The sequence below is a fragment of the Hemicordylus capensis genome, chromosome 5, assembly GCF_027244095.1.
Source record: "Hemicordylus capensis ecotype Gifberg chromosome 5, rHemCap1.1.pri, whole genome shotgun sequence".
Classification (NCBI taxonomy): Eukaryota; Metazoa; Chordata; class Lepidosauria; order Squamata; family Cordylidae; genus Hemicordylus; species Hemicordylus capensis.
The window spans coordinates 31,377,488-31,389,283 of NC_069661.1; the positions used below are offsets into that span (position 1 = coordinate 31,377,488).

At 46.7% G+C, this 11,796-nt stretch overlaps 1 protein-coding gene across 1 annotated transcript in view; it reads right to left on the reverse strand.

Annotated features, from left to right (window-relative positions):
• DNAJB14 (DnaJ heat shock protein family (Hsp40) member B14) overlaps positions 1-11,492 on the reverse strand; it is a 36,915-nt gene extending 25,423 nt beyond the window's left edge. Inside the window, exon 1 of the mRNA XM_053254940.1 lies at positions 11,008-11,492. Within this exon, the coding sequence (XP_053110915.1) occupies positions 11,008-11,140 (133 nt within the window). The 5' untranslated portion in view covers positions 11,141-11,492. The remainder of the gene's footprint in view (positions 1-11,007) is intronic.
• Positions 11,493-11,796: the final 304 nt, after the last annotated feature.

Sequence of the window (11,796 nt, forward strand, 5' to 3'; positions counted from 1 at the left end):
GCAGATGTTGACCTACAACTCCCATAATCCCTGGCTATTGGCCACTGTGGCTGGGGATTATGGGAGTTGTAGTCCAAAAACAGCTGGGGGGGCCTAAGTTGAGCAGGCTTGCTCTATGGCCACATTCAGACGTAATGGATAACCGCAGTTAATCGCAGCTGGTGTTTCAGTTTGAAACTCCAAATCGCGCTGTAGACGTTCACTGAACCTCAGCCAGCCAAACTGCAGTTGCAGGAGAGCCCCTCCCTGCTGCTCGGCCTCTGAGGCCGATCCCAGCCAGCTCCACGGCCAGACTGTGGGGAAAGGGTCACCGTGTCAGCCACGATTGGCTATGATCTTGAAGGGGCATGCCAAACGCAATCATACATTTTCGGTGCACTCCACCCATCCTTAGCCGGGAAAGGGCATTAAAAGCCCTTTAAATGCCCGGCAATGCCAGCGCTTCTTCTGCCAGCGATGGCACTGCTGCACCCTCAAGTAGCCCCACACCCTGAAAGTGCCAAACAAGCATGAATTAGCCAGTAGTTTTGGGGCCTGGGAGGGTGGAATTCCACTTTCATTACAGGAGGGGAGGGGAAAATCCACCTATAATAAAATGGGATATGCAGATAGGGAAGGGCAAAGGATGCTGGGACGGGGGTATGTCTCACTATAACCAGGGAAGATGTCACGAGGGGTGACCCTGGCAAAGCAGTCCATCCAGATCCATCACAAATCCACTGTCTGGCAGCTTGCTGCCCAGTGGGCTCACACTCTCATGAGAGGGCCAGTCTGCAGAGGATGTGGCTGTGCTGTGCCCATTAAAGTGTGATTCCCCACCTGCAGACTGCGAGCTCACAAACTGAGCTGCCCACTTAGCCACCAATGAACCCATGGGCTACGCTTTAGTGAGGCCCCCAACTCTCAGAAAAGATTCTCCACTCCATCACTCTCCCGGAACCCTCTGAAGTCTTGCACGCACCCTAGAGATCCTGACAGGACGTACATTTACATAAATACAAATTTCCCAGGTCCGCTCCATCTGTACCCAGTATGTAGACAAGCGGATATGGGGATCATGGGAGAGAGCACTTTCCTCTTGTCCCCCAACCCCAGGGCACTGGGGACGACTGCAAGGGCCACAGGCAAGGGTGCACCTGTGCACAGGTGTGAACAGCCAGGCAGGAGGCTTGTTTCCATGGCAGCTTGGCCGCTGTCCCCGGGATCATGAAAGCAGTCCCACCAATTCCAACACACAGCAGCACAGCTGTACTTAGAGCACCTATGGCCTGACACTCTCATGAGCAGGCAAAGTCTGTGTGGGCTTTGGTACTTGTCCTCATCGCAGAGGAAGAATTATTCGAAAAACCGGATCAATCCTGATCCTGTTAACCGTGCTCATGAGTAAGCCAGGGTTGTAAACCCCACTCAACTTCCCCACCTTTATTTGTAAAAAAAGCAGTACCCGTCAAACCTCCCCTGTGCAGACATTCGAGTACTCAAAGGCCATCTAGACATTCCTTTTGTCCTTTTCCAGACACTTACACGGAGGGGAGGGAGGGGTAGACACCGGGACGGACCTTTAAACCCATTCAAAATTCCGAAGTCCTGGTCAGTCATCGTGCCATATGCAGATCTCCTGGCGCAGGGATTCACAGGAGAGGAGAGCCCCCGTTCTCCAGCCACCACCGGACAGTGGGGTGGCTCTTCCGGGATGATGGCAAGGGTGCATGTGTACACATAGGCAAGCTGGAATGGGGCACAGTTTCACAACAGCTTGTCTGCAGTCCCCAAGAAAAGGAAAGCAATCTCCAGGGTACCACTCCCCACAGCTGTCATCCAGAAAACATTCATGCTCTATTCAGAGCACCCATGGCCTGAAAAGCTGTCTCCAGGGCACCTTGCTCTATTTAGAGCCCCAATGGCCTGACACTCTCGTGAGAGGGCTATCCATGGGAGAAAGGGACATTAATGTAACTCTGCAGATTGTGGTTGGCAGTTCTCTCTCTTTCCCTCTGATGGTTCTTCTCATGGGCTGTGTGGGGATGTCCCCATGGTCTGGCACTCTCTGAGCTGTGGTTTTTTGCATTGGGTCTGTAACCATCTTCATCACAAAGGAACCATCTTATATTGGGTCTGAAACCATCTTCATCACAAAGGGAGACTCCTTTCAGATGGTGGAGCACTACTAGTCCAACTGCCTGGCCCTGCTCATGAGTAAGCCTGGGGGACAGGAACCCCAAAGAAGGGGAAGGGACTGGCCCCCGCTTTCCCAAACCTTCTGTGAAAAAAGTAAAATTTGGCTGCTCCTGAATCCCTGCTTGTGGAAGCCCCTCAAACCTGGATGGGAGCACCCCCAAAAAAATTTGCTCCCCAGCTGGAGAGGGGATATCCTGTACATGCTGGCTGTCCCTCTCATGAGGGAGCCATTTGCCAGGGCATACCTGCTTGCGTGCACAGGGGTCAGCCATGGACCTTTAAAGCCATTCAGAATTCCTGAGCTGGGTCCAGCGTGGTGCCATATGCAGATCTCCCAGAATGGAGATTCCGGGAAGAGGAAAGCCCCAGTTTCCAGTTGGCCTGGGACATTGGGCTTGCTCTTTGGGGCTGTGGGCAGGGGCGCAAATCCCCACATGAACGTGTGGGCTGGTAGGGTGCAGGGTTTGACAGCGGATGTGCAGCAATCTCCAAGACCGGGACAGCACTCGCCCAAGTGCCCATCCCCACAGCTTTCCTGCATAGAGCATCCTCCCTCACTCCACATAGTCTGCCATTCTTGTGAGAGAGTGTTCCGTGGGTTATTGGGCCAGGTCTCCAGCATGATGATGTCCAAGATGGATCATCACAGACTGCCCTTCTTATGAGCAAGACTTAGTGAGCAAATATCCCCAAGAGGGGAAGGGACTGGCCGCCCCTTCCCCAACCAGCCCCGCAAAGTGTTCCCCTCCCGGCAGTGATGGGGTACCCTGCTTATGTTGCCACTTGGAGTGTTTGTGTTTGTGAACATACATGACTGTTCTCTTCTCAGGAAGCAGAACACTTGGCGCCCATTCTGTCATCCCATGCCCTCACCCTATTGCTTGCCAAGTCAGGGGGAGCAAGGGACAGAGTGGGAATTGGGGCTACCCCCAAGCAACTGTGCAGTTTGGTAGGCTGACCAGTCCAGGATGGAGTGTGGCCCTGTAGCCTGGCAACTCCATAGCTGCATAGGTGACAGGAGGGGCTGGGCTGGTTTTCCTAGAGGCTGCCAGCGAGAAGAGCTAAAAGCATGGAGCAGCCACATCCTTGGGCAGGTCTGTGCCACCGCTTCTACGACTGTGGTATGAAGATCGGTGTGGAACCATGGTTATAGCTGCGTCCGCAGTTGGATGTAGCTTCATCAGCCAAACTTCAGGTGTTGGTGGCAAACCTTAGTGATAACCCAAGGTTAAAACTGGAGTTTGAACCTTGGGTTAATAATTCCAGAACAGAAATGCTACAGAATATGTGAAATGTGTCCAACAGATTTTTAAGTCCACCATGATACACATTATGGCATGTAAGTAAAAACTGCAGACTTGGCTCTTATTCAAACACTCAAAATGCTCCAGTGGGTCCTCAAACATTGTGCTGAAGAACTGGAATCATTACAATAATGCAGAATACCTTTTCTATAGTGAATTCAAATTCAAAAGTGGACACTTTCACTCTTTTTCACTGAAAAGAAACTTTACTCGAAAGGCAAAGTCCTTTAGGCACTTCCATAATAATAAGTTTCTTTCACCAGGGAGAAAAGATAAGCATTTGTCTCTTTAGTTGGAAGCACAAATCTCTCCTCCCACTGGAGCAGGTGTATTAAAAAAAAAAAGAAAAAAGGAGAGATCAGGGCCACATGGGCCTGCGGGTGCCATATGAACCCTGGAAATACACCAGGGAAGCAAAGCCCACATGGAAAATAATAATTCAAGTCCCATTAGCCTTTAGCACTGTCAACCAGCTCCATAAGAAAGCAATCACGCAACTGACATACCAGCTATCCCTGCAATGCTAGCTTAGAAGGGTAGACGCAGTTATTCTTCCTCCTGGTCTAAGCAAAATGACTAAATATATACATACGGATATCCACATTTGCCCTACATTCTGAGAGCAAAGGCCCTACAGTACCTCACAGCCTGTGAAGTAGATGGATGATATTTTAAGAGATTTGGGCAGCTAGTTCATTAAAGTATTCACTGTGCCTCCATTTAATATTTACACTGAAGTACTAAGTTCAGACTGAGCTCATCATGTGAAAGTTTTGATTGGTAATAATCCCACCCCGCACAATATTTTTCACAAGATAAAGTGAGTTTCATCTCTAGAAATTTAAATGAAACAAAAAGAACCCTTTTTTATTTCTACACTGAAGCTCAAACAGCAAATCATATTTCATTAAGACTGGATTTCTAAGCCACTTTCTTAGGAGGAAGTCCCACTGAACTTAGTGGAATTTACTTCCGAATTATAGCGACATAGGATTAGACTCCCATATTTTATTCAATTATTGATTGATTGATTATGCATATGCAATTGAATATAAATTGAATGAATGAATGAATGAATAATTAATTAATTGGTTTTGTGGCTGCCAACAATAAATCTAATTGGACAATTGTTATTTGCAATAGGAGTGGTCATGGGTTTTGGTTTCTTGAAAGAGGAATTCCTTATATTAATTAAAAACTTTCCAGCCCACAGGCTGTCTGTGTTTAATCAAACTTTTCATTCTGTTGAAAAAGAGCTCTATGAGTTTCAGAAGACTGCATTCTCTTTACAGCTAACTACTGGCCTAATTAAAAGTATCCCCATTTCAACTTGGCACAACTTATTCTCTTGGACCAGTGTACCAATATACCCTTTCAGAAGCTATGGCCAAGTAGTCTCAAGAATTTAACTTCAAACAGGCTTAATTAAGGGAAAGATGTAGAATGTGTAGGGGACTACACAAAGCAAGACAAGAAACATATCAAATAGATGATGATGATGATGATAATAATAATAATAATAATATCCCATGACAATTACAAACAATAATCAAGCATCTAAAGCTTTAGAAAATCCTTGTTTCTTCTCTGCAGCCCTTTGCATCACAAACCTTGTCATTGTCACACAGTAGCTTTTTAAAAATCAGAGTTTATTCTTTTCTTTTTCAAGCCATCTGTGTACCACAAATGGGTAACAATTATGTATGGGCAGGCAGGTTTGCTAGTAAAAAAATTTCAGAGCTGGTAAATTATGTTGACTTGTTTGCAAAGCAAAAATAATATGCTGTCTCCCATTCACCCTAGCAGAAATTACTGTTATCCCACTATACCACCTCACAATTAAATAGGAAGACCTATAACCTAAGTCTTTTTTTATACTTGGATTTTAATGTGATGCAGTGCTAGGGCCATGTTATATTCATGACGAAGATCCAGTTGCACTGCTTCCTGCAACTTGCACTGCTTCTCTAGATGTACTGAAGTAAACAGCAGCTTGAACTAAAGCAATTCCCCCCTGAATTAAAGGAACTGATTTAACAGAAGGTCTTTTGGTGGGCCTGGAATAGAAGCTTTTAGAAGGGAATGTGAAGATAGCCACACACCATACAATTATAAACCTAAAGTAAATCTGCTTACTCAACCAATCAATCTTTATTACGGTCATAGACCAGCATAAAGTATATGTTAAAAGTGAGAGTAGATAAAAGGTGATTACATATAAAATGGTACATATTAATACTAAAAGGACTAAAAATACTAAAAATAGTAGATAACCAAAAGCGTGAGGGCCTAAAAGACTGAGAAATAGCAAAAGTCATACAAATACATGAAAGGCATTTAAAAGGGGGAGGGGCATAAAAATGAATGTAATAAAGTTAAAAGACATGAGGAGATAGAAATACATAAAAGCCTGAGTAATAAAACTGGAAAACAGCCAGATTAAAGGTTATAAGGAGCAGTAAAAAGAGAGGCACGTGAGCAATTGCAGGGCCTGCCCAGAGTCACCGAGGGTCAGATTAAGGCTGATAGGACTCACTGCCCGCCATTCGCCAACGAATGCTGATCGCAGCCACACAGTACCTGGTGATGCTAAATGTGATGGCAGGCTTAGAGTCAGAGAGTAGCAAGGAGCTGTAGAATTGGCTCAGATGACTGGGATACTTGCTTAGCAATGGAAGGATGAGGGAGGCACGAATGTCTCTACAGATCAAGCAGTAGAGGAGAACATGCTCAGTAGTTTCAATCTGCCCTAGGCAATCTGCTTACTCAAGAAGTGTACAACTGGCCTGCTTCTTCCTCAGGTTTTTACTACAGAGTCAAATTTAAACATAGCACCTGTGCAGCATGCCATGGGCCCAGCATCTCATTTAAACTGGGCCTTCAGCTGCTACACAACATTAGTATGCCTGCATCATGCTCACTTGGGCCATGAATCCCTAGCATGCTAATACTATACACACAGGGACATGTGACTCCATTTAAATGAGATATTTGGTGCATGGAATGCCACAAGTAAGTTTTTCTTATACATTTGGCAGTACGTAGGACAGTTATTGGCTGGGCATACCTCCAATGTGGATTTCACATGGACTCGTCTCTGCCTTTTAAATGCATCATCAGTTCATGCCCTGAGTAGTTTCATTTGCGGGCATAAAACAGTTGTAAGTCTAGATATACTGCCATTTACAAATTCTCAAGGACCATACTTGCATAACAATATTTATGCTTCTGAATCAAATTGGATTGCCAAAGTAGGTACAGCATTCAGGAATAAAGACTAGCTACTTGAAATGAAGAATATCTGGATACAGGACTTGGGAGTGTGCAGACCAAGTAGGCTGGTATTACATAATCTCAGGTTTCCTCACCCATGGGCCTGATTACTTATTCCAAGTGACAAAAGAAGGCTATCTATTTGTGCAAGTCACTGAAATTTAGAAACAAAGTGTATTGGTTGATGTACTCACTGATAGATGGGAGGTATCTGATTAGCCACTGTGGAAACTGTATGATGGGCTTTTGGTCTGATCCAGCTGCAGTTTATGTGAGCAGTACTTGCATGCATGTGTCTGTGTGTGTCTCAGGGAGGTGGGGAGGGTTGGATTGGGAAGCCCTTTGGTCTACACCAGCTATGAGAGGCTCAAGTATTGATTCAGGGCTGTAGTTAGGTTCAATTAACAGTGCTAGGGCCTGAATACAGTGTTATTTAGAGGAGAAGACATCAAGCGTCTCCTAAATTTCAAACATTCCTCACAGATCCCACAGTCTCACTAGATTTCAATGTTCCTCTCCATAATCATGGAAATAATCTGGGTAATAGACAGGTAGCAGGTGACAGAATGGGAGAAGAGCAAGGTGCTGAGCCAAGTACTGGCAATTACAATCAGCGGGCTAAATGCACATCCACAGTCATACCAAGAAATGTTATATGTAGCAAATTGTGTGTCCTGAGAATCCAACATTCACTTTAAAAGAAGATACTGTATAGTCCTTATAGTTGCAGAGTATGTTTAAAGTGAGGTCATCGGTCAGTGATAAGAGCATCTGCTTCACATGCAGAAAGTCCCAGGTTCAATCCCTGGCATCTCCAGTTAGAGCTGGGAGAGACTCCTGCCTGAAACCTTGGAAGCCACTGACAGTCAGTGTAGACAATACTGAATTAGGTGGACCAATGGCCCAACTAGTTTTGTGCTGTTCCCATTCCTACCTTAGTGGATGGTTTCAGACAGTTTGCATTGGAGGTGAGTGTTCTAGCCCATGGCCTCTCTCTTGTGGAGTGCCGCAGGGCTCAGTCCTCACTCCCATGCTTTTTAACATCTATATGAAGCCGATGGGTGAGGTCATCCATCAGTTTGGGGTCAGGTATCATCAGTATGCTGATGATATACAATTGTACATCACTACTCCGGGCAGATCTGGGGATGTTGTGAATGTGTTGACCCAGTGTCTAGAGGCTGTAAGGGTTTGGATGGGCCAAAACAAGATCAGGCTTAATCCCTCCAAGACACAGTTGCTCTTGTTCAGTTCTCGATCTGGCCAGGTTCTGGTTTTGAGTGCTTCCCTTGATGGGGTCACACTCCCCTTGAAAGAGCAGGCTCCTGGACTCACAGCACCTGCTGGAACAGCAGGTGAAAGCTGTGGCCAGGAGAGCCTTTGCCCAGCTTTGTCTGGTGCAACAACTGTGGCTTTATCTTGACTGGCAGGCCCTGGCAACCATGACTCATGCCCTCAATCACCTCTCAGTTGGACTACTGCAATGCGCTCTACCTGGGGTTGCATTTGAAGATGGCTCGGAAACTTCATCTGGCCCAACATGCCGTGACCCGGCTACTTAAGGGCAGCAGAAAATTTGACCATGTTTCACCTTTATTGCGGTCACTGCATTGGTTGCCAGTTTGCTTCCAGGTCCAATTCAAAGTGCTGGTTATCACCTATAAAACTCTTCAGGGTTTGGCACCTGTGTACCTTCAGGACGGCCTCTCCTGTCCAACTTCGACCCGTCCTGTGAGGTCATCTCAGGTGGGCCTTCTCAGCGTTCCAGGCCCAGGGGAGGTACGTAGGGCCCGAGCTCAAAGGAGGGCCTTCTCTGTTGCAGCCTCCTCCTTATGGAACACCCTGCCTCCTGATATTTCTGATGCCACCTCCCTTCTGTCCTTTAAGAAGTTTTTGAAAACTTGCTTATTTTGCCAGGCTTTTAGTAGTGAGTGTGTGTGCTCCCCTTTTTCCCTCTTGTTTTTGCTGTTTTAATTTATGTAAACCGCCTTGAGCCTATGGAAGTCAAGGTGGTCAATAAATTTGCTAAATAAAATTAAAAATAATAAAAATTGGTATAAAGCAGCTTCTTATGTGGGCAAGGAGTATGATGAGAATCGAGTAGAATTGTCAGTGATCAGGGCTTCAGTGCTGTGTTAAGTTTGCATAATTTATACAGGTCACATAATTCTTGGGGCAGAATCAGGGTTATTTGGGTGTTTTTTTAAAACCCACAGATTATACATACTTAAATTCATTGATATGTTACAGAGCAATACAGAGCATGTTAATTCAAAACAAGTCCCACTGTGTATAATAGAGTCTATTCTCAGGCAAGTTTGCACTGGATTGCTGAGTAAGAAACTTAAACTTGCTTAATGGTCACAATTAAACTGCTTCAAGTCCTGGGAACAGCAAACTCATGGAGAGGCTAGGAATCTCTAGCAGTTCTCAGCATCCTCAAACAAATAGATTCCCTTACAAAAATCATGGCAGCTGAACCAGACTAAAATTGGTTTACATGTTATATAGGTATGCCTTAAAATTTAGTTTCTAAACTTTCAACAGGTACAATTTACACTTTTCCAAATGTTTTCCCATCAAGAAGATGCACTCTTCTTTGTAAAAACAAGAACGTAGAAGTTGCAAAGCAGTTGTCGCACTCCACTCCACTGCCAATTCTACTATCTACTAGAGCTGTACATGGAATGGATTTTGCTATTAGTTTTGAGCTTGAAACAAATTGCAAAATCCTCGAATCAATTCAAATAGAATTGAAATAGCCCAGCCAGCTGTTTCAATGAATCAACCTCAAAATGTTTTGAGTGCATTCTGAGGCCTGTTTTTTCTGAAGAGAGCTGGTCTACCAATTGGAGTTGGTGAGTGTAGAGTCATCCAATCCAGACTTAGTGCATCTGCCTGCTTTGGAAGACCAGTCTATACTCCACAACCCCAAGTGGTAGACCAGCTCCTCCCAGACAGATAGACCTCAAAATGGTGCTCGGAACATTTAGAGTAGAAACGGGGCTGTTTCACTTCAAGCTCAAAACAGGCCCTTTATTTTAAGAGTGTTTTGTTTCAAGCTCAAATTGATTTACACATCTCTACTATCTACAATGAGAACAAAGAAAGAAAGAAAAGGTTGCCAGAATAGTAACACACTTTTCACACTTCCAGAACAGTTCTAAGTAAGTTTGTTTACGGGTAAATTCAATAGGACTTGCTATATAGAAAGTATAGCTATGATACAGCATCACTGACCAGTCATAACAGAAATTCTTTCTCTCTCACACACACACACAGCCACACACAAAGAGCCACAGGATTTCTTTAACAAGGAAATTTAAGGAATAATGCAACATCCATGTATTTCCCCCTGAGCTTCTTGGAGGAAGGGAAGGATAAAAATGCAATTCATAAATAAGTATAATGCAATGTCCTGTTCAAAACAGGAGGAACTAGGAAGTCCCACGCTCAAACTGTTACCTCAGCCATGAACTCACCAGGTATTTCAGGCAAACTCTCTCATAACCCAATCCCCAACTGCAACAGAGGAATAATAATACTGACCTACTTTACAGGATTGTCATAAGTATCGCTAAGGTAATAAATACACTTAAGACATTTTGAATGCTTCATGTGTATATGCTAAAAACTATTGTTATTTTGAACCTTTGATGCCTGAAATAAGAGGGGCTTTGAAGACTCAGAATATAGATGTTAAGGATCCTAGAGACAGGCCTCAGTTTAGTGGTAGAGCACATGCCTGCAGAAGGTCCTGGTTCAACCACTAGCATCTCCGGGGCTGAGAAAGCCTCCTGTCTGAACCGAATAGAGAGCTCCATGACAAAGCTGTTGCAAGCACTGCTGAGGGAATGTGTGTGAAATACATTAAGTTCTCCACACAGAAATGTCAAAGACTGTTCTTGCTATTTTGGACGTCTGACACCTGAAAGAAGGGAGGTTAGGGCGCTCTCTAAGCTAAGAACCTCAGGGAGAAGTCCCAGCTAGGGTAGAGGACACGCAGACGGGAAAGACTCCTGCCTGAAGGCCTGGAGAGATGCTGCTGCCAGTCAGTGTGGGCAGTTCTGAGCTAGGAGGTCCAATGGCCTGACTCGGACTAGGCAGCTCTCTCCGCTGAGGAGGGCTGGCTCCGGAGCGGCCCCTCCTGTGCGTGCCCTGAGATGCTGGCCTCGACTAAAGGGAAGCGCGAGTGTGTCAGGAGGAGCTCGGGTGACAGCCCGGGGGGGGGGGCGGTGAGGGGGGCGCTCACCCTTGGCGGTCTCAGTCGGGTAGAGCTTCTGGGCCTTGTGGAGGAAGCGCAGCGCTCGCTCCCTGTTGCCGGCCTCCAGGGCCTCCCGGGCGATTCCGATGCATTTCTCCGCCTCGTCGCGGTTCCCTTCCATGAGCTTCTCCTTCCGCCGCCTCCGCCCGCCGCAGCGCAGAGAGAAGGGGCCTGACGGGGCCAGAGCGGCGGCGGACCAGCCGGACGGGCGCCGCCGGGGCGCGGAGGGAACCGGGTAGGGCGGGCGGACTGGCAGGGAGACCGACGCTCGGCTCGGGGGGGCTGGAGTTCTTCTCGGGACTCTTGCGCTGCTCACTCCGCGCCCGCCCGGCCGCTGAGGCCAGCGGCGACCCTCGGCTGCATCCTCCCCCACTTCCCGAAGCCGGAGACGCGGAACCCGCCGGCCGGTCCCAGCGCAGCCCTCGCCGCTCTCGCTTCCGGAGGCAGCCTCTGCAACCGGTCGCCCCGCTCGGTGTGCGCATGCGTGCTACCTCCTCCCCGGGCCGCAGGAAGCCTCAGTGTGTGTAGACCTGGAGCTGAAGGCTGCTTGTAACCGTCTCTCGTTCGGGTTTCTGCAAAGGCCTGGCCCGCTTGCGTTCCGAGGAACACTCTCCATAGAAGGCTGGCATGGATATATAAATGGATATGTGTAGACGGGGCAGGGCCCTCTCCATGCTTCTGCAGAAGAGGGCTGTCTCACAGAAGCTTATGCCAGAGTAAATCCTGCTAGTTTAAAAACGCTGCCTTTATAATCAATGGCTGACAGCCAGACTGAAT